The sequence below is a fragment of the Aplysia californica genome, unplaced genomic scaffold (genome assembly GCF_000002075.1).
Source record: "Aplysia californica isolate F4 #8 unplaced genomic scaffold, AplCal3.0 scaffold00038, whole genome shotgun sequence".
Taxonomy (NCBI): domain Eukaryota; kingdom Metazoa; phylum Mollusca; class Gastropoda; order Aplysiida; family Aplysiidae; genus Aplysia; species Aplysia californica.
The window spans coordinates 1,140,356-1,164,431 of record NW_004797308.1 but is presented as its reverse complement, the minus strand read 5'-3'; the positions used below and the strand labels follow the sequence as shown (position 1 = coordinate 1,164,431).

General features: G+C 39.8%; 1 protein-coding gene across 2 annotated transcripts; it reads right to left on the bottom strand.

Annotated features, from left to right (window-relative positions):
- Positions 1-40: 40 nt before the first annotated feature.
- LOC101857467 lies at positions 41-21,825 on the bottom strand. 2 transcript variants are annotated; one of them, XM_005091959.3, is made up of 7 exons: positions 21,564-21,825; positions 19,164-19,261; positions 17,800-17,995; positions 14,628-14,697; positions 10,725-11,158; positions 3,851-4,087; positions 41-1,695 (listed from the first exon to the last, which is right to left on the bottom strand). In XM_005091959.3, exons 1-7 carry the CDS (start codon positions 21,660-21,662, stop codon positions 1,099-1,101), a joined length of 1,731 nt encoding a protein of 576 aa, XP_005092016.1. In that variant the 5' UTR covers positions 21,663-21,825; the 3' UTR covers positions 41-1,098. The 2 variants fall into 2 exon arrangements, with proteins under 2 accessions (XP_005092016.1, XP_005092017.1); XM_005091960.3 differs by having other exon boundaries at positions 10,725-11,155; positions 21,564-21,824.
- Positions 21,826-24,076: the final 2,251 nt, after the last annotated feature.

Sequence of the window (24,076 nt, the reverse complement as noted above, 5' to 3'; positions counted from 1 at the left end):
CCCCCCCACTCCTTCGGTAGGTAGGATCTAGCACCAAGTCTTTTAGGAAAAGGAAGAAAAATGTTCAGTTGTCTCATGTGAAAGTTTCCCATATTAAAAATCCCTTGGCGGTTCTATCATCATAAATAATAGGCCCTTCAGGCCACATTTGAGGAAAATTCCAAATTAATTCCAACTCAAAACTGAAGCTACTCTGGTCAGTGTAAATATTAAGAGTAGCGGTACCCTGGAAAATAGCACATCGCTGTCTGTCAGGTAAAGAATGATTCAAGGTTGTATGTGGATAAAACTGCCATTTGGGTAAAAATCAACTGCATTGTTACATGATGACCAGTTACCCCCTGAACTCTGGCAGGGATACGATGAATAAAAAAAATTAAAAGAGGGTTTTTGTTTCAGACCAACCTTTCTAACAATACTTGAAAGACAAAGAAAAATGCTTTCTACAACGGAAAACAGTAAAAGGGCAAAAATATATATATACAAAAATAAAGTGTCAAAATTATTGCATACATTTTGATAAAAATATTATATCTATATTTTCTTATTGTAAATGTAACCTTTCGAAACAGCGCAGCCATTTTACTGGGACAAATTGTACAATGTCAAAAACCCCGCAGCTCTCAGAAACATATTTGTTATTCTTTACGTCCTTTAAAGAGCTGTGGAAAAGCAAAAACATTCAAATACCTTCAACAATGTCAACAAGTATGAAAACAAAACCTGTCAGGCCTGGCTGTAAAGGTAAATAAAATAAATAAAAGCCATTCCAAAAACATTATCACTATACAGCGTCCACCCTCTTTGTCTTAACCTCAGAAATCATCACAACTGACCATCTTAGAAGTGTCTCGGCAGGTTGCTGGACTGACCAGGACATTGAACCTCTGTTTTACGTCTAGTAAGAATTTTACAGCACTTGCAACACAAATAGGTCATATGATGCTTGAGATTAGAGGTGGCACTAGAGACTAGTGTACAAAGAAAAGCATTAGGAGCTATAAGAGGGGTAGATAGACATTTGATAGGAAAGAAAGAAGCACCTCTAACTAGGAGAACTTGACAAGAGAGAACCTGATGAAACCCACATGGCTAAGGCTAGCGCTGGGAGCCAGTCCCATCAGCTGATGGAGTCCACGACTCCTCAGACATGTTCACGGGACGACCTTGAAGAGTATTCACTTTCATGTACTTTACAGACTGGCCTCCGTCACTGGTATCGTAAAACTGCGACTGCTGCTGATGTGGCTGTTGCTGTTGTAGTTGCTGTTGTTGCTGCCCCTGAGCAGCAATATTCTGAGAGGAGACTACAGGAGTAGACTGGGCGAGACCTGGACTCACAACCTGTGGCGGGTATCCACCGGTCGCCCCTCTAGCCACAGTCACAACCATAGCCTGCCTTCCTTCTGCTGACTCTGAGGACAGTAGAAACAGCGAACTCGGCCTTTCATATTCCACCTCACTGGACACAGTCCCATCTGGTGTAGCCTGATGGAAATCCTGTGCCCACAAACCTGGGCCCCTCATGGAGCTGTTGGATGGTTGCTGAAAGTTGCTGAGGGTGCCCTGTTTCAGTATCTGTTGTCCCGAGCCAGAGGATGAAGAAGAGGAGGAGGAACAGCCTGAGAATCTCGATGTAGGGGTGCCCCCCTGGGAACCTCCACTGGACGATAAATGGGCAACTGCATCCGTAAACTGAGGAAAGACATAGTTGTCAGAGTTAGTAAAAAAAAAAAAACAACCAAAAAAACCAGAAAAATATTACACGCAGTCTGTAGTTCTAATATAGCTAAACAGATAACGCTCTGCTTTTTTTTACACTTTTACATGAGTCAATAATTTCCAGATTCTGTATCATGACCAATTTAAATAAAAATATGTGCTTATCCCAATCAAACTTAAATAGTCTCTTCCTGGTTAACCAAAAGTCTCACCCACTTTCTGATCTTTAAGCCCATGCTCACCGACAACCGGCAATGGTGTGTGGACTGTCTATGTTTTTGATATTGTGTATTATTCATGCATTAACTTATCACTGCACACTGTTGTTGGCCCAACCTTCAATTTCGTTGAATCCGAGTGTTCGTTATAGCAGACATGAGGTTTTTGTGAAGATAATTACAGGCACCAAACAAGCAATGTATAATGTACGCCTATCCAATCAAATATAGTTTGCTTTCAAATGAGAGGCATTTCCGTTTCTTTGATGCCATACCGAAGAAATGCTGGAAGATTTCAGGACACTGTGCAAAAGGGCTAATTCATTCTAATGCAGGCTTGTGTTATCTATCATCTATAATGTATTATTCGCCGAACAAGTTATGCTGCTGTGCTGAGTCTAGTATACGGCAATGTTTGATTTCACAGAACGCATTTCATTACTTAGATCTATGACCAGACTAGCTTATCATTGTACTGTTGATAAGTAGCCGGGGATAACGGAATACCTGCGACGTGTTTGTATCTCTACTGTCGTTTCACGCGCGGTCTGCTTATGTCCCCTCCCCCAAGACACACACATACACAATCAAACATGTGCTGGCTGCCCATCCGACACCGAACACCAACACACGCTAAAACATGTGTGCATGCTAACAATGCGTGAGTGTATGTATGAAAGAAGGCCACTGATAGGTCGCATCAGATATAAACAACAGGCTAAGCAAATAATAATTCATCACGAACGTACATGCCATGGATGGTTTCCAGGAACAGAGAAGGTTCATTGCAAGAGAAAAATGAACGAAGTCACATCAGAGAGAGCTGTTCACCCTTCAAGCGACTTCGTTGTATCCAAGCTTGCTCATTTACATGTTCGTTGAATCCATGTTATTTTTCTTGATTTTTATTAATTGAAAAAAAACTGAGAATCCAACTCGTTTCATTGAATCAAAGTTTTCGTTGAATTATAAAAGTTCATTGAATCCCAGTTCAACTGTGTTTGCGTGTTTACGTACACCATTGTTTGACAAATTTCCCGAGGGGGTCAATAAAGTGGAACGTATTTATATATTTCAATTTACTAGCAGAAAATACATCCAGAATAGAACAGTAAACCAATAGCCTGAAGGAAGGAAGTATTGTGCTCGGTGAGCAGCTGTTTTCTAAAGTTGAGTACACATGAAGAAAATTTACCCCATACTTTAAAAAACTCACTTTTTTTCAATAAAATTACAGTAAATACTACTGACATTTCATAAAGAGCTATATAAATACATCTGTTTCTGTCCATAAATTAAACTTCAATTATATGATAACAAGATAACAGGCAAGTAAATGAATACAACAGACCAGAACTTGTCAACCTGGGAGTGATATCGTCCACTAGTGGGAAAATTGACAAATTTTGTGAGCGGTAAAAATCACCAGAGAAAGGACAGGTTTTACTAAATGCCCCACTTGAAAATACAACACATAGGCAGACAGTGCCAAAATTTTTAGCCTCTTTAGGGTGGAAAAGTGGGTGTTGGCTACAAAAAGGTTGACAAGCACTACAACAGACATTTCACTACCTTAGAATTACAAAATTCTGTCTGCTCAGTACCGAGTTTTTAGAAATGTGACGTTAAAGATTTTGAGTTTCACAACATGTCAGGCTTTTACGAATAACATTTCGTTTCTGACCTCACGGTCTTAGTAACCTAATACAGCTAAAAAATGTCAGATAGAACTTTGTAATTCTGAGGTAGCAATTTGTGTTTATGCAGCAAACAATGAAACTGAAAAGTTCAAACACCTGTACAGGTTAACTTTTGGCACACCCTGCTGCACTGCAGTATAGAACATTTTCTTTTTAACAGAAGTGTTAAAAGTTTAGTAGTTTTACATAGTGCAACAAAACATTTCTTACATTTGAATCCAGAGCTCCCATGAGGCGTAAATATTTCTTGAGGCATTTCGGCACGGGGCTATTCCCTTCCCTGCACAAGAACAAGATGAACCGACGCTCACGGTCACTCATCAAAGGTACAATCTCATCTGGCATTTCCCAGGTGGTAAGCGAATCTTTCTGAAAAAAGATGCGCTGATAGGTACTCCTGTCGTTACTGCGATGAACAGTCCAGTCCATAGGAAGTCTTGAATCCACCTGATTATAAAAGTATTCTGCCGTTATAATCACATTCTAGCATGGACCAACCATCAAAACAAGGCAAATTTATACAGCTAAAATTGTTCAAGAAAAGTGACTGTCTTAGACAGGCCGACAGTGTCATTTTAATATCTTTTTAAAAGCAAGGGAAAGCAGGAATTGATCATTTCGTCGCCCATCTCACAAAAGGGCGTATCGTCAAAATTACCGGTTTTGAGTTAGCACCACCATGGTATGTCCGGTAGTGAGATCTATCTTCTCTCAAAACGGCGTATCGATAGTTTAAAAAATGGCGGAGTTATGAGCAAAAAACATTTAGCCCTATAGCTCTCGGGCAGGAAACTGCATCTCACATAGAGGCGTATGCCTTCTTACGCCCCTCTGTGAGAATACGGAGGCATGTGACCGCATACGCCATGGTATGAGATGTTTCCTTTTGTTTTCTTACTTGTAAATGAGGGGGATGCATCTCATTTCATGTTTAGTAGTCTTGCGATTCTTTCTCGCTGCATCATTGAGGGACTTTTATACGCTTCCTTACCATGAGTTCAAGTTGACAGTGTTGTTTTTGGTACCTGTGCTTTAAATTTCATCCTTGCTTTCAGCGTTTGATGTTCATGTACCCATAAAGTGATAGTATCTTAGCTCATTTGTAAGCTTATAAACATCAACTTTTAAAAATATTTTCTACAAGTAAAAGTTTTAATTAGGTCCATGAGTCCCCAAAGATGTGGTATTGCAGAAAGTTCTGATTATATTGACGATTTAGATGCTGACCCGTCTTTCCACCCTGGTTTCTGTGTCATGCAAGAAGGACATATTTGCAGCTTGTTGAAGGTGTGTATTGCTCCTGTGCTATACATACTGTCACTTTGTGGAAGAAACAGGCTCATGGTAGTCTTTAAAAAAAAGCCATGTAGCATTATGAGTAAAAAACGGATAAAGCCAGAAGAGAATAACTCGATCGTCGTTGGATATTGTACTCAACCTGAAAATTTCATGACAGAAGGTGCAGTCAAAGAAGTGACTGCTCAGAAAGGTCCACAGTCCAATAAGTATAAAGAAGCTAACCACAAAGGACATTTTGGAGATGAGTTCCTTAGCCCTATAACGGCAACACATTTTGGCGCGCACAGGATTTGAGACAGGTATGAATTTGAAAGCTATAAGAAATATGGTCGAAGCTGTCTCACTGTTGCGAATGAAACACATGAGGAAATGTTCCAGCAATATTAGACTTGGAGACCATTATCTATAACGTGAGTTTGTCGTTGGTCACATTGACTGCCCTGAATCTATGAATGAAAGGGACAAGCTGTTCTCACGGACAGAAGACCAGTACATATTACTTGACTGTCGATGGAGCACCGCCATCTGTAAGACAATATCAGCTGAAACTATTGAAGTAAAATAAAGAGGATGATGATACCCAGCAACTGTCAAAGAAAGAGATGAAAAACTTCCCACCCTTATTAATGCTCATATTGCGAGGTTCCCCGCTGTTGACTCACATCACTGCTGTAGGTCAGTTTCGAGTTAAAAGGACTAGCTCTCAAACCTGAACTGAAGAGGAGACAAAACAAAGGCTGAACAATCGCATCCACGGAAAAGCCACAGTGAGAAAACTTAAAGAAGATGCTTTCAGCTGCAATATAATCATAAACTGAAGAGATATTATGGAACAGACTCAACAGAGACTATTCAATAACTATTTATTTCCTACAAACCCACAGTACCAATCAGTGATCTTTAAGCCCCAGAAAAATCAAGTCAAAGACGTTCCATTGAACAGCCTAAAAAACTCCCTATAGCCAAGTACAGCTTTTCATCAGACTGGAGGAACACATAATGTTCTTCTAAATCTGCCACATTTATCTTTCTTCTTAACAAACACTTGCACAATATTTCATTGATAAACAAAGTACTATGGGCTAAAACGTTTATAAGGTATTACACAAATTCATTACACATGCTCAGAATTTATCTTTCTACTAATATTGTTGCTGTCTAAGGATAGTGCGCAGTCCTGAATGAAAGGACCTGTGCAGTACTAGTAATTTTATTCTCATTGTATTGTGCAAATTCTTATAATACCTTGAAGAAAAGAAAGAAAGCTTAACTCTTTAAGTTATTTACATTTCATATCGTGGAGACCCTAAATCTGTTTCATTTTCTTTTTCTTGTCGTTTTTCACTCCCCAAAATTGATCAATTTGGCATATTGAGTTGATAAACCTGTTCAATAATCAAGAAAAAAATCTCTTTTCTCTTATATTCTATTACCAAACGATGTGGCGTATTGTCAATCTTGTGTCTTTATGGACATAATTATGTTCTCACAAACAGGCGTATCAGCTATTTTAGACCATATCTTAAAAAACTGATGACGCAATATCTATAACCGTTACAGGGAATGATAAATCGGTGGTTGTACTAATATCTTGCCAAAAATGTAAACGAAAAAGCAAACGGTTACGACACAGCAAGAACATAAAAAGTGTCCAAAACTTTAAAACGCTCTCCTGAAAAATGCCAAAAATGCTCTTACGCCCTTTTGTGAGATGGACGACGATTTGTTTAGGCGATTGTCTTACACAGGTGGCCATTATAACAGGTTCGACTGAACTTTGTTAATAAAGAGAGCAAAGACTATCAATTTAACTCTTCGACGACGCGCATTCAATTCATTCTACAACACTTGAAGACGAGTTATTTTGGAGGACTTTAAAAAAGGAGCATACCTTCTTTTTCCAAACAGATGTTTCCACTAATTTGTTAAAGGGCAGGTAATAACAAGCACACAATGAAAAAATGCAAATTTGTGTTTCAGATTAATTGTGTATGACGGTTCAAAATGTGCTTTATTTCTGCCACTGGTCTGCTGCTGGTCGAATTTATGTGTCAAATACGTCCTTCAAGAGTTAAAGCTTTGAGCTCTTTGCAACACAACTTGCCTCAAGAGCTAGTTGCCTTCCTACAAAATTCAAACTGGTAAACCAACTTGCCTGGATTTGAACTCAGACTAATTGCCTCAGTGACTACCACCCATTGTCAAGGACAAAAGTGGTCATCTTGGACAGTGTTATTATAATATAGAAACAATGCAACCGGGGGGGGGGGGGGGGGGGGGGATTGGGAGGGGAGAGTGGTCATTTGAGCAGTCATTTTCTTTGACAGGTGGTCATTCAAGCAGGTTCAACTGTACTTACTTACTGAACCCTCCAGCATACAGCAAAGCAAAACCTGTCTGTTCTAGTCGAGTGTCTAAAAGGACTCCTTGTTATGTATCAGGATCTTGAACTCTGATTTTACTGTTCACCCAGAGATAACCAAAAAGGACATTTACCAGAAAAGAAATGGTTCTGCAATCCATGACACTGACATACTGCTTGGACCATTCAGGAGGGTATTGGGTTGTTGTTTTTTCTTAATGTATGTGTTTAACGCCCTATCAAAATAATTTTGGATCATATAGGAGGCAGGCTTCTGACCCTGCTTGTCAGGGCCAACCCAGGCTGAGAGGGATACAACATCCCAGCAGAAAGACCGCGATACTCTATAAAATTTCTCCCCACCCGGGAATCAAACCAAGGTCTCCTGCGTGGAACTGAAAAGCGCCTAACCGGGGTTTTTTTGTTTCTTAGGGGGGGGGGGGGAGTGTTTTTGGTAAGTGTTTTACGGCGCTCGCAACTGCATAAGGTCATATGAGCGCGCAGGACACATTAAACATTTTCATTTGGTAGGAAATTTTGAATTTTGCCTGGATGGCGGCCGAAGCCTACTCTAATTAACTTTAGACCCCCAAGGGATCTTTAATGTGCGCAACGTGCACACGGGACCTCCGCGATTTTTACCCCTTGTCCGAGAAGGCTAGGTGTAGATCTTTCCTATCAGAAGATCAGGGGTGTGGCTGAAAGACATAGTAAGAAGGAGACAAGGAGTAGCAGTAGAAAGGCTGCAGAGCAGAAAGAGTCAGGAGCCCAGAGGAGGGGGCAAAGGAGGTGAGGGGGTGGTGGCAGAAAGTGGAGACGAAAGCAGATGATAGAACAAAGCTAGAGAGCAGGAAAGGAGGCGAAAGGAGACAACTTTAGAGAAGGAAATTTTTCCATCGCTACCAAGATTCGAACCCGGGAGGCGAACACCTTAACCTCTAGGCCACGAGAGCCCCAAACCAAACCGCTAAATCACAGACACTGGTCCAATCAGAAAAAGGAAAAGGTAATGTGGTGACTGACATCTCAGAAAGAAAAAAAGGGCTTAATAACAGCCCCAAGCTGAAAAAAGCCGAAGTAAAGTCAAAGATGGCCACCAATTGTTGTGTCCTTGGGAAAGGCACTTTACACGAATTTTCCTCACTTCACCCAGGTGGGAATGGGTACCCGGCTATAGACAGCGAAAGATCCTGTCAGTTTGTTAGTGTTTGAGCGCTTAATCAGCTGCTTGCACTGTATGCTTCCCGGGAAGCTGAGAATGTTTCGGAGTGTTCTATGGTCTGCTGGGGTAATAATATAGTGTAAAGCGCATAGAGCCTGCTGTTGAGCGGGGATATGCGCTATGCAAATGCTATTTATTATTATTATTATTATTATTATTATTATTATTATTATTTAACACTTTTCCTACCACGAGCCGCATTTTGCAGCTCGTGGACGTGGCCTCGCTGGACCGAGAGCCGCAAAATACGGCTCCAGTGGCTCGCTATCTATTCCAGTTCAGTAATGAAAAGACAAAAAATTCTCGGCCCATCCAATCCACGATTTCCAAATAATAGAATAGACTTCCTGTTAGCAGATGCAAAAGGAAATATAGTACTGAGAGACGATTTTTAGTCATTTCACTGCTTTTTTCGTCCCCTTCGATACGTAAAAATGAGAAAAAAAGCCCTCCCCTGACTTAAGTACAGGTCGCATATTTTCACTTCTATATTAGGTACTCATACAAAACTTTCAGCAATTCTCTGCATTACTTGAGGCAACCTACCTGGGAAGTTTGAAAAATGCTGTTATTGTACTTTTGTAGATATGACCTTTCAACGCTGGAAAATTGTTGATTTCAAATGACACCTTCGATATTACATAATCACTTTTAGAAACCCCAAACTTATATAGTAGGAATAAATCTTCAATTTTGTACCACCATCTGATAGATTATTTTATAACCTTCAGTTCGATGGGCCATATGATATGGTTTGTGTGTGTTTAGTTGGATGTTTCGACACTTTCCTTTGGCGGGGCAGGGGCGTAAAAATAGGTCAGGGAAAAGCCCTGGGCCAGTGGTGGATTTTGGCCTGGTAGGAAAAGAGTTAAGCAGGTGGCCGTCTTGCACAGTGTCATTATGATGTAAACAACAGGCAGGGTGGGAAATGGGAAGCGGCCGTTTGTACATGTGATTGTCTTATAATATACAGGTGACCATTAAAGCAGGCTCAACTGTACCTAACCAACTATTTATTCACCTCAGGGAGCTGGAAGAATAGAAAAAGGATAAAATTCTGCTGTGGAGAGGACAAGAAGAATACTAGAAGAGTGCAAAGAGTACAAGGAAGAAAATCAAAACATCTGATTGTTTGTTTGTTTGTTTGTTTGAGTAAAAATAATCACAATAATGGTCAATTAGTGCTGGGAAAAAGTAAGACAGACAGACAGACAGAAACAACAGAGGGAACGTAAAGAAGTAGGACCTACCCTCCAACCACCCGCAAAAACAAAACAAAACCCATCAAAGTACTACAGGTCCATTGAGGTAAAGACCATTTATGATTTGGCAGACTGTTCACAGCGACACTTTTGCTCATTTTCACAAGTGGGACAAGTTGTTGGGGGGGTGGGTGGGGTGGGTGGGGTGAGGGAGGAAGGAGGCCGTTGAGAGTCTGGTTGGTTGGTTGTTTGGAGGCTGCCCTGTAAGGGACTGGCTTGAAAAATTAGAATGAACAGGCCAGTCAAAGAGTAAGTGTGAAATCATGTGAACACTGCTACAGAGACTGGATATCATCAAAGAGGTACTTTAAAACCTGAACTCCGACATCTCAATAACTGGAAGCCAAGGGAAAACAAAAAAATCAAGCAAGCAAAAAGATCGACATTAATTATAAATGATGAAAACTGTTCTTACATTCCACATCAACACAATTTAGATTATATATGAGACAGACTCTATTACCCTAACTTTTAAGATAAACCCAGGCTGTTGATAATACATCTCATAAGAACAACTGAGGTACTAAAAAGAATATTACCTCACTGGGGAATCAAGTTCCCACCTTAGCGAGCTAGGCCACAAGCATTCATCCACTACACAATAAATGTCAGCACTCACCGTTAAAACTTGAAAGAAGAATAAAAGGTGATTCAAATCCCCATCCCACAAAGAGAGAGTCTTATGTTGTCAATACTAGATATATATGAGAGCACTAAACCGAGCGATAGACTAAGAAAGAATTTAACCAAGTGATATACGCAATCAAAAATACACCTCAATGCCGCAGTGCCTGCAGAACAGTAAAGTACCAGTACAACAGTGACCAATGAGTCAAGAGCTGAGGCTCAGGTTTTACTCTTAAAGTGGTCAAACTTTTTACAGCCCAATCCACTCTGAACTTGCACACCAATTCAAATGGGAAAACGAAAATGACGCACCTGATTCAGGCCACACTCGCACACATCAGTCTCCTTCAGATGCTGGTAGAAATCTTCAAAAAAATCTTTATTGTAGATTTGTGTATAGTACACATCCTCTTTATCCAACTCCGGCAGAGGCAAAGGTAGGGGAGGCTTGTACTTCCAGTAAGTAGGATCATCTCCTGGCAGCAGACCAGAGCTAGTACAAGGAATGTCAAAGGACTGAGACCTGCCCTTGTTTGCCTGCCTCCTTACTTCGGAGGGGTCAGGCCTGTCTTGGAAAAAGTTACTCTCAGACTGTCGATGGGTCATGACACCATGCTTCGGCAGAGCACCACCGCCTAGATGGACTGGTCTACTTCCAGTGACCAGTTCCTGACCATGTCTCGCAGATGAAGATCCTTGCCTGCCTGACGGTGGTGCTGGTGGTCTCTCTGGCAGAGGGGGGACTGCTGGGCCAAATGGATGGAGAGAAGGAGAGTCAACCGTTTCACTTTTGGTATTTACGTGAGAGACAGAGAGAGAGGGGGAGGGGGAGAGACAGCCAGGCAGGCAGGCAGGCAAGCAGGCAGGCAGGCAGGCAGGCAGGCAGGCAGGCAGGCAGGCAGGCAGGCAGGCAGGCAGGCAGGCAGGCAGGTAAGCAGACAAGCAGGCAGGGACAAACAGAAGAAAGAGAGAGAGAGAGAGGGAGAGAGGGAGAGAGAGAGAGAGAGAGAGAGACAGAGAGAGAGAGAGAGAGAGAGACAGAGACAGAGACAGAGAAAAAGAGACAGAGAGAGAGTAAAATGGAAAGAGAGAGAGAATGGCATATGTTGAGTCAGAGCACATGTGTATGTTTGAGCATGTAATGTATGTGTGTGTGTTTGAGAGGATGTGTAAGTGTGTGCATGTGTGTGTTTGAGAGGGTGTGTGAGTGTGTGCTTGTGCACATATGTGCATGTGTGTGTATGAGAGTGTGTGTGTGTGTGAGGGTGTATGTGGAACAGAGACAGAGACAGAGACACACAGAGAGCGAGAGAGAGAGAGAGAGAGAGAGAGAGAGAGAGAGAGAGAGAGAGAGAGAGAAGGAGAATAAAGTACTGGGCGATCTAAAAAAAACTTGAACAACTTTTTTGTAAATATTTTCTTCCATGTAATGTTGAAGCTCTGTGTTTCAAATTTGAACACAATATTTGGCAGCCAAAAGGAATTCGACAGATATTCATTTTAGATAATTCCACATAGTAGTTTTGCTCTAGAGAGCCCATAAGAAAACAACCCATTTTAGCCTTATTCCCATTAGTGTAGCATGATGCTCTAGTTCACATTAGGCCTGCCACTAAAAATCATAACGATCGTGCCATATTGCAAGCTACAGCAGTCTAGGTCAACAGAAGTTTGTAGATATTGTTTTTCTCAAGATTCCTTTACCAGCGAGATCGTGATTAAGTTAAGTAAAGAACAAAGTTTTTTGTTGGAACTTTAACTCACTTCCAATTCATCGTCTCTGACATTTCATAAGTTTTGCACGAGGTATTCGGAAGAAAGCTAAAGTGCCCCCAAGGCCTTCTTTGATGTCAAGGGTTAAGATACTGACTTCCGGTTCAACAGAATTGAAGAGTGATGTGGGTGTTTGTTCTCTGAAGTAAAAAAAAAGGTTTAAAAGCTTGGTTTTTGTCCTCTATATGGTTTGTATGTGTGTGTGTTTATTCGTAATATCAATGAGGTAAGTTCCAATAATTTTGTTTTGGTTATCATGCTTACTTTTTTGTGTTTTCATCATTTTAGTCTCACTTATTGTACTTCTTAGGAAGGATACCCCCCTTTGTTTGATTACAATGACCTTCACCGATACAGATACATAGGCTAAATAGGCTAGAGCAACAGCAGTGGAGGGTGGATCATAAGGGACTGATTTTCTTATTACAAAACAAAAACAAGCAACTTTACAAGTTGAAAGTGATTTAAAACATGGGTCTCTACATCTTTCTTTCCACTCCTTACACAAGAGGATGTTGGTAAAAGGATGTGACCCTCTACAAAAAGAACAAAAATGCAATAGTTGAGTTTATACATCATATTTCCACTCCTTAAACCACGAGGAGATTGGTCTTATAGATGTAACTCAATAGAATGACCAAACACAAAATGAGAATAGACATCTGCTTTCCTCTTGAAAAAAAAAAAAAAGAATGGTGATCTGAACATATAACCTCAAATTGTATGGATTGAATTACCTAATTTAAGGTATTCATACAAGGTATCTGATCCCATACAATCGGCGAATTCCAAGTAGTGTCCTTTTAGAAATTTTGATTTATAATAATATTGCTCCATTTTTTATTTTAATATTATTTCATTATTTTACTCAAATGAATTCTATTGTTAGCATTATTGTTTTTTATATTGATGTTATGGCCGTGTTTCTTCTTCTTCTTCTTCTTCTTCTTCTTCTTCTTCTTCTTCTTCTTCTTCTTCTTCTTCTTCTTCTTCTTCTTCTTCTTCTTCTTCTTCTTCTTCTTCTCATTATCAATATTTCTATTATGATAATCATTAGCATCATTTATTTATTTATTTATCATTTATGTATGTATTTATTTATTTATTTATTATTTAATTGATTGGGGGGAGGTTTTCTTTTTTATCATTAATACCCCCCTTAATCCATAAACGTGTTATCGATAAAAATAGACGGTAACATAAATGATGACACTATGAGGAGGGGGGGGGGTGATGAGAGGGAGTGGGGGGAGGGGGGGGAAACAATTACAGCGAATTATAGGCGATTTCCAGGTTGAGAACCATAGATATGGGGTACATAGAAGCGGAACCAATAAAGTGGCAAAAAGATATTATTAATCCGAATACAGGAAAAAGAGGCTAAAACAGCACCTGGACATGGATGGCTGGTGCCTCTATAAATAAATCATTGATGGTCCGGTCCGGGTAAAGATACTCAATCAATTTGAATCTATTGAGAATCAGGTCAAAAAATTCTCAGACAAAAAGACCACTTCTGGTCGAACATGCATGCACCATTCAAACCCCATGAACCATTAAACGTCACTAGGGTGCAGAATACAGTAGTCGAGTCCAATGAAACCTCTGTCCTGACAATGATTGAAATGTCTGCGGATAGGACTTTTCTATACCTCAAGGGTCTGCATTCTCAAGGGAGATCTTCACCTATGACAGTACCATTAAATGTTCATGTTAGCGAGGCTGATATGGATCAGAGCATGGTAATGTGTTCATGTTTCGTCCATCTTCTTGAAAAGTGTGAGCATGTCCTTGATGACATTTGGTGCCGTGCCAAAGCCCATCTTCACCTTTCAGGATGTAAACTACATAAATACTGTCTATTGGGTACCCCATCCACCCCCCTATTATATCAAGAAGACACTTCGTAATGAAAAGAGTACAGTGTGTGCGGTTTTAACCATTCACGGTTTGGTGGGCCCTTGTGTTTGGCCAACACTGAACATTACGAACGGCATGTCAAAAATGTTTTAAGGCCATAGGAGGAGATGTAGAGCACTGGCTCTAAGACTTTTAGAATAAAAATGTTTGTCTTTTTTTTAACTCACTGTGTGAGAGAAATGAAGTATCGTTTAAATGTTACTGGGATTGAAAATTAAATATTAAAAAGAAAAGGAAGAGTAAAAAAGGAAACCAATTGGTTCATGACATTCTTTACAACATATTTTGAATTGGTGCATTTTGCATTTATGGGTGTTTTTTCTTTAAGTAAGCCATTTTGGTTTTCAAAAATAAGTTTCTACTTCATAAATGTTTTGGCAAATTCCTTTCAAAAGAATTACACCTGTTCCAAATTACAATTTATAGAAAAATGTTTGTGCGAGTAATTCAGAAAAAAAGTTGTAACGTTTTTTTTTGGATCACCCTGTACATTATACTACAGAGGGATTATGTAAAGCTCACCTGAAACAACAGGTTCAGACTTTGTGCGGTTACGGGTATGCGAAGTTGTAGGCTGGCCCACAGTGTATCCCTGACAAAAAAATGCATTAAACACAAAGAATAAAACAAGTTAATTTTCGCCTTTGTTTGGATTCATTGAAAAATTTATGGAAATGAAGTTGAAGCACAAAACCATAAAGACATTAAACATGTACCAGCACAGACCAAGCCAATCAAAAGAGCCAAATACACAGACACATTTCCTTTCAAACTATGTTAAAAGTGAATCACATATAATTTTATTTTTATTACACACTCAAGTATGTGCTGTCAACAAAGTACATACAGGGTGTCTAAAAAAAAAAAGAGGACCAACTTAAAGAGCGATAACTCGGTCATCAGTGCACTAATTTTAACAAAACTTCCAACAAATAAAATTCAACCGTCAAGTTATTAATTTGAAGAAAATCCATCAGTTTCTTTGTCAAATATCAAGTTTTTACAATTTCAACCAAATTAGGGTAAAACGCAAAATTTGCCTTCTTTGAAATGTTCAGCTACAGGGGTGTGATCAGCCTGTTCTGGTTTCAGTACAAGGACAGTAAAACCACCACATTCACATCAGATGGATATCTCACTATGCTGAGAAAGTTTTGGAGAGGTTTCGGGAGGAGAAGGTGTTATGTTGAAGAAGCCTGGTTCCAGTAGGATGGGCCCACACCCAAAATGTCTAAGAGTGGCCCTTGCGCAGTTGTAAGAGAGGTTTGGGGAATGCCTTATAGGCCAAAAGTTTACAAATGAATGGTCACCACATTCCTCCAAACTTAAGCCCTTTAAATTAATATTACCTTGGGGCTATTTTTCACAAAACAAAGTCTACGGAAACAAGTCACAAACGATCGAACAGTTGAAACTCAATGTCGAACAGGAAGTCCAAAGAATCGACTCAAAAACATGCCACAGGATTATTCAAAATTTCCAGTGGTGTATTGGAGCTTGTGCAGAGAGAAATAGTCAATCCTGGGAGATTCGAGTAGCCGTCACCTCCCTGGGTTTATTTGGCATTATAATTTTTTGCATAAATTTGCTGTCCAATGCACAAATAGTGACTATTTGAAATAGATCAGTAGGCCAATGGTTGATTTTCAAGAAGTTGCAAAGTTTTGCATTTCACTTTCACTCAATTTTGGTTGAAATTTTAAAAACTTGATTATTTCTAACATGGTTTCATTTTGACAAACGTAAAGTCCCCCTGGTTGAATTTCATTTCTTCAAAGTTTTATTGAATAAGACTGAGTTATTGCCCTTTAAATGGGTCCTTTTTTTTTTTTTTAGACACCCGTTATTTTTTTCTTCATATCATGTCCCAAAATAACTTCTCTTGAATATCTCTACAACAGCATAACAAACAGCAATGGAGTAACATTTTGGTCCAAACAAGGTACAATTTCCAACAGATTACTGAAATCCAGTGTCTCAAATTTTTGTTTAGGAATATTATTACTCTCAAAACGATGCCCTCTCTGTAAAAAAAAAAATGACCTCAATTGAGATCTCATTTTTACAACTTTTTAAAAAGGCAGCATAAAACTGCAGCCAGTACAAGAGTGAAGAAAATATCAGTCTAAACATAAAAAAGAAAGGCATAACAACAGAGGCTTACATTCAAAACCTGAAGACACAACAAGCAGTAAGATGACCCAAATTATTGCAGCTTGATCGATCAGCTGTGCTTGCCATGGATGGATTTTATTCAAAAAATTATAATCTGAAATGCAGGAGCTTAGCTGAAGGTAGTCCTTCAGAGCGGGATCTTAGTGGTGAATTTTAAGTAGTAAAAATTCTCTTTTCTTAAAACAATGGGATCTTAACCCATTGCACCCGAGCTACGAGTATATTCGTAGCTGCTGCGCGCTTCCATCCACCGAGCTACGAGAATAGTTGTATCAAAATACCAGTCCACAAAATCGAGGTCCAAACCACTTATCCAGGTTTCTATTGAAAATAATAGGTCGCTTGTAGCTTGTAAAAACTTTTGCAAGCTTGTTTCGATCCAGTCTTTCGTCAAGTACGAGTTAGTTTTGTTGTTTTGTCACCGCAAATCATGGCAAGAAAGCGAGAATTGAAATCTTCATGGACAAGAAGAAGAAAAAAAAAGGCCACAAAAAACAACAGTGCCACGGCTATTTTTGGGTTTGTTGAAATACATGACCCATATTTTTAGTTTGTTTTAGGCATAAGCGGCAAAGAAAGTGACAATAGACCTAATAGAAAAACAAGGCGATCGGACTGATTTCAGTGCCTTGAAAACTTTGAAAAAAAGCTAGATCTAGACCACAGATTTACTATAAGTTGCTATGGCTAAATCAAGTGCAGACGAGTCCAAAGTCGGAACAAGAATATAGTTTTCTCTTCTCTTTCCTTCATTTTGCTATCTAATAATATTAAAAGAACATTTAAGTAATATCTAAGCAAAATTTCATATTGATACCCTAAATAGTTCAGGCACAATGCGTGTCTAAGGTAAGTGTTTCGAATTCAGACCAATTTTTCCCGCGGCTCGCTGCAAGCCAGGGTGGACACAAGTGTACTGCTGCGGCAGCGCAGGGTGAATTGGGTTAAGCAAACTAGGATCTATCTTGAGTCAACCGAGATTGTAAATGGTGGGATGTTAGGCGGACACTACTGTATCAGCTTCATCCACCAGGCAATTACATGAATCATATATGGAGTATATATATATATATATATTGTGGCGTCGGTGGCCTAGTGGTTAGGCTCTCGGACTCTCAACCGTAAGGTCGTGGGTTCGAATCCCGTCAAGGACCCGACGTTGTGTCCTTGGGAAAGGCACTTTACACGAATTTTCCTCACTTCACCCAGGTGGGAATGGGTACCCGGCTATAGACAGCGAAAGATCCTGTCAGTTTGTTAGTGTTTGAGCGCTTAATCAGCTGCTTGCACTGTATGCTTCCCGGGAAGCTGAGAATGTTTCGGAGTGTTCTATGGTCTGCTGGGGTAATAATATAGTGTAAAGCGCATAGAGCCTGCTGTTGAGCGGGGATATGCGCTATACAAATGCTATTATTATTATTATTATTATTATTATTATTATTATTATTATTATTATTATATATCATAACAGACACCCTATTAAACTTCTGTAGCAAGGAAAGTGCTCTGCTGTGCTTACCTGTCTCTGGAGCAGCAACGGGTGAAGCAACTTAACATTCTGTATGTTCTGCTTGCAGTGAATATGGTGATCCTTGTAGAAACGTAGCAACTCATCAAAGGTTGCAAAGAGTAGCTTATCATTTATGTAGTACTTGAACTGATCATTTATGGACTCAATCCAAACTTTCGCATGACACACTTCTTGAGGACCAATGCTGAAAAAATTAAGATGATAAGACAGGGTTTTTATAAATGGCATGTTATCTCTCAAACTCAAAGAACTATGAATGACTCATCCTCTCTCCAAAGCTCCACGATTAGTTACATCTTCCATTCCACCCCAAGAACTACATAAAGCACTATAACAATGTGTGTATGACTTTCCAAGTCTCAAACGGAGACCACAATTATTGGGTCAAATCTGAGACACCAGCTGAGAAAGACGACTAAAGTTAACAGAATGTTTAAATTAAAACAGTTAAGACCTATTCTTCTAAAAATTTCTTCAGAAAGAACCATATAAGTTTGCCTCATGGTAAAAGTTCTATTACACAATTGCGCATGGCTGTCTCTAGGGGCAAACTCTAATTTAACCCCTTCGTTGCCTTATGACATACCTGGTACGTCCTGGTACGTCAGGAAAATGCGTATTTTTAGAGCTGTGCTGTACCGTGTACGTCACGGAAGTTGGCAAAACTTACCGCTCCTGGTTGCCTATATGACGTTACATATACATCACACAAATAACCTGACTCTAATTCTTCTGTACGAAGTTTTAGTCACAAATACTGCGTAGATTCGTTTTCCAAAATAAAAAACGTGCATATCGGTACCAAATTTGCTAGTATTATTTTACTACTTTACTTGCAACAGATCTAGACATGTGGGCAGCTGCGTGCTCTCATAAAATGTACTCGTATACATCGAAACGACTTTTTAAAGTCAAATAAATACACTTTTTTACTTAAATTTGCAGGTTATTTGAAATTATGAGTAAGATGGGAGGAAATGGGAAATAAGAAAAGTGAGAAAGTGACAATAGAAGACTCGGTGTCCAAAATATGTCATGACTGCTCTGGATCTAGATCTACACCGCACGTCCATTAACACTGAGACATTAGGCTGCTGTCCAAGGAAACAAAGTCAGCTGAAAATCAGTGCTGACAGTAGGAACGCAATCCCCCTAGCAACGAAAGGGTTAGAAACCAAAAATTAATATTTACGTAAGCATTTCCAAATCTCAGAAGAGAATAAATAAAAAACCTGATGTCCTTATCAGAGGATCAGTCATTGCTATGTGTCTTTTTCATTAGAGGAAAAAAAAAAAAAATAAAGATAGAAATAATATACAGGTCACAAATACAAATAAATTCCTCTGCATACCTTATTGAAACGCTCACAAAGTGAGGATCATTACTTGAATTTGGACGGATCAGGAATGTTCCATGACCTCGGCAATTCTGACGGAGGTATTCTTCAGCCTGAGGAAATGAAATTGCGACACACCTTAGAACAATAAGGTTGGCCATGCTGGAGCAATGATCTTGTCTTTGGGGCTGCACCAGACTGAAGGGAAAGAATTCATTGGACAATGCAAGAAGAGTATGAAGAGAAAGCAGCTGGACTCAACCCATTTTGTCAAGACCAAAGAAACCAAAGAAAAGACAAGGATTGCCTGTAGACAAACTACATAGTGCTGGGCGGTACCGGCGAAACCCAGTGCTGGTCCTTCCTTGGCACTGGGTGTCGAAAACCGCCAGCACCGGTACTGGAACTGAGAGTGACACCAGGAGGTGAAAGACTGCGTCTCGCATAACGATCAGCACCACCCTCACCTCCCCACACACACACACTCACACACCCACACACACAAGTCAGAATCGGGAGAGGCGAGCTGTAATGCACGCAAAATCCCTTTGAAGTTTGCCGCCGCGTGGGATTAAACTTTGCAGGCATGAATTTTTTTTAATAGTTATCGCTGTTAAACATTGATTTCATTTTCGAAATCAGCATATCAAAATAAGCAAAGTGGCTCGCGTGGAACCTGATTTTTTATGCCACACTTAAATTTAAGCAAACTCCATTTTTTATTGTCAATTTTGAACCTGAGTCATGTACAAGGTCACCCACTGCTTTGTGTTCCTGACGTTACAGCTGCTAGGCTTAGGCCTAGGCCTGCACACTTCCCTGGACCCAGTAAAAAACCGTTGGTGTCAGCTCCTTCCCAGAACCGGAACTGGAGGCCTGGGGCCGGTACTGACACCTCCTTCGATAGAACCGGGAGTTCCGGTACTAGATACCAGTACCTGTCCATCCCTAAGACAAACTAAAGTTACCCAGTCAAAAAGTGGTTGATTGTTTGTTTAGTAGTACAGTTTTATTTTGGATACACTCTATGATTTCAAAGTAAGTGCAAGTTGTCCAGAACAGAACATGAGTACATGTCTGTAGAGTGAATGCACCTTTAGAATAGTTATTGTGATGTAGGCCTAAAGGACACATCACGTGACTGACACCTCACGTGACTTCGGGCAAGCCATGGGTAAACTAAGTAGCACTCACTCACGGGAGCCGAAACAAGACACATCGGCTAACCAAGAACTAGCAGAAGACCAGTAGGTGGGGCCCCACCAACATCAACTACATCTAGATCTACTACCGCAAGACTCCTGACTCAACAAGTAAGTCATAACATAACAATGCCTCTCTCTCTTGCCCTATTTAACTCCCAGTGGAGCATAGGCCATCAACAATATTTCTCCAGCAGCTTGTCCTATGCATCCTTTTCTAGCTGTTTCCATGATGTCCCCGCCTTTTCCATTTCCGCATGTACCGCTCGCCTCCATATCTTTGGTCTTCCTTTCTGACATTTTCCTTGCGGATTCTGCGTCAACGCTTATGAGTACATGCGCTACAGTTTTATAGGTGTAGATCTCCTTTATTTCAGATTTTCCCCTTTTTTTCACAATTCCTCAGATCTTAAAATATCTCTAACAACTCTCGTTACTTAACTTATCTCACAAAAGATTCAAGAGCCTTTCTTTCTTTTCAGGGCGGGGTAAGGGGTGAAGGGGGGGCAATCAGTTTCAAAAAAGAAAAGGCATTGATGTTCTTGACCAGGACATTAACACTTTGCCGCCTCATTTCGCCGATTGGAGATGTTTACCACCCCAGTCTCTTTGGATTTTCCCCAAAATATGATGGCAAAGTGTTTAAGTCATCAAGAAATTCAATTGGAATGTTCCTTTGAAATACTCCGAGCGATCTATATTTTCCCTTAAATAATTTGTTCCTTTTGCCCCTGCTAAGAAGAACAAAGATAAAGTCTTCCTACTAGATGGGCAACACCACACAGCCAAATGGTCACAATTATTTTCAAGACGGGAAAAAATCATAAAATTAGAACTATAGCTATTTCATACGAGATTTTGTGTTGTATCTACACAAATGAGATCTCTCAGACATAACTACTTCAAGCCGAACCCTTTTGAAGAGATAATTATAGCATTGTGAGGGTTTAGACACCTCTGTCAACACAGTAAGGCTGTTTATGAAGAGGGACCTCAAAATTTAATCTCCATCTCCGACAGGACCGAATCAAGTGGGAGGAAAGCCTTGAAAACCCAAAAGAATCTAAATTTTAAAATCTTGTGTCTCAGGTGTAAACCAGGATCATCTGAATCGTAGTCCAGCATGATAACTGCTGAGACAATGGTGAAACTTTGAAGATGATATAGTTCTAAAATACTGAAAGAATAAGAAAGACAATTATCTGATACGAACCTCCAGCCTATTCTTGATACTGCTATAAAAGAATGGAAGACGCTCAACCTCAAGTGGGTACATCACTCCGATCTTCTGTCTCTCATTCATGCCAGCCATCACAAATGCTGGTCATATCTTTCCTATAGAAAGAGGGAAAGTAGAGGAGTTTCAAGCATTATACCATATGAAACAAAAATGTGAAATACGACTCAACTGGTTAGTTATCAGTACAGAAAACAACACAGAGAAAAGAGAATAAATGTAAAACAGAACTGTATCTTTACAACTTTACGTGACAGAAATGCTAACAACAGGAATAATTCAAAGCATTTCTGATATTAAGGAAATATCGTCAAAATCTTCGTAGCATTTTTCAAGTGGGGAGTGGGAAGTAATCATTTGTACAGGTGATTGTCTTGGACAGATGGCCATTAGAGCAGGTTCAACTGTATCAGGTTCAAACATTTTTTTCATGGCTTGTCAGAGTAATGAGATTAACAAAGGCTGCTGACAGGAAGCTTCAAACCCTCATCAAAGGATTTCTTTTTTAGTTTTTGTTTAAATAAAAGCATACTTGTCAATTTTGAACCCAAAGTCATCAAATCAACGTCACCCACTGCATTGTGCGTCTGACATAAAAGCTTCTAAACACTGCACAGTCACATTTCAGTGTATAGCAGTTGTTGGCAACCTTTTCAGTCAACTAGGCCACATCGGTGCTTAGAGAACAAGGCCGGCTGGGCCGCAAAAATTTGAATCATTTGAAAACAACAGTGCATGTAATGACATTGACAACCTTTATATAATCATTACATAACATGAACCTGGTTTTATAATTATAATCTGCTCTTTTGTTTCCTTTTTGTTTTAGTAAGGTTTTACGGCGCTCGCAACTGCAAAAGGTCATAAGCGCCAAGGGGTGGATGTCAATAGAGAAATCCAAACGGGGAATCAGGCTTACTCTGCTCACGTCTCTAACCTCAAGAGCACAAAATTTAATCTGTTTCGACTTTCAAGGCACCCCGGAAATAGCAATTCACAAGAGAGTGACAAACATGCAAAAGCAGTAGAGGAAAAATGATGATAGTAAGGATGAGGAAAGAAAAAACAGCAGTTCCCCCTATGTTGTTTCAGCACAGTATGAGCACGACATAGATAAATCAGTCCATTTGCAATTCTACTGTGCATGATATGAACGTGTTAATATCCCCCCTTTGGGAATGGCCTAAAGACACTTCACAGTCAGAGAGAGCACTGCCTGGGGAGGGGGGGGAATCCGCTCTAAGCGAGTCCATGTAATCAAACTTTTAAGACAAACAATTAGCGATGTTGGGTGATGCAGGAAAGGGTGTTAGCATCTCATCACAGATGCTTACATCTTCTGTATCTGCTCAAAACCAGCCCACGAGCGTCTCTTTTTGCAACAAGGGGAACAATGTACCGATAGTTGATATAAAGTACATTGAGACAGTCATTATGATTAATAAGTAGAGGAATTAGGCTGAACAGAAGGTTGCCAACCTCTGATGCACAGTATGGTGATTTGTGAAAAGTCACTGTTCTTCTGTTCATTGAGATGTACAGATCCAACGAATGTGTGTTGATGATTAAGTCTAGAGACAATGGTTACATAATTAAGAAGAGAGGGCTTACGAAGAACTTACAAGCATCATTTTTAACAGCTTCAACATGATTCAATTTTTAGCGCCTCCTCTATGTAAGTCACGAAAGTTGGCAAAATTTGCCACTCCTAGTTGCCTATATGACGTTACATGAACGTGACGCTAATACCCTGGCTCTAATTTTTTGCACGGAGTTTAAGCCACAAGCGCTGCGTAGATTTGTATCAGGAAATAAAAGGCGTATCGGTACCAAATTAGCTTGATTAACTTTACTGCTAGGCATGTAGGCGATCGATAAAAACAGATCTAGGCTTGCAGGCAGCTGCATGCTCTCGTAAAACATAAATATCAAAATTACTTTTTAAAGTCAAACAAATTCACCTTTTGACTTAGATTTGCAGGCTATTTAAAATTATGAGTAAGATGGGAAGAAATGGGGAATAAGAAAAGTGAGAAAAGTGGCAATTGAAGACCCGGTGTCCAAAATATGTCATGAGTGCGCTAGATCTTTAACACTGTGACATTAGGCTGCTATCCTGGGAAACGAGCTTAACTGAAAATCAGTGCTGACAGTAAGAACGCATACCCCCTGGCAACAAAAGGATTTATGAATAAATAATCTCAGAAACAGTACTGTGAGTGAATATAATTTCATTTTAAAAGCCAGTCTTCAGACCAAATAAGCCTCACTTTCTTTCTTTTGTTGTTAAGCTGTAACAGCACAGAGTGCACACAAAACGATCTATTGTTGTGTAAGAGTCATAGATAGCACAGCAGCTTTCTGACAAAAGGATGAGGAATATCCAGAATCAAAAGAGAACCAGATGATAAAATTGAGTGTGTGAAAGTAAATTTATGTAAGAAAAATATGCAGTTCAGTTATAACACTGCCAAGTCTAGTGCAGGATA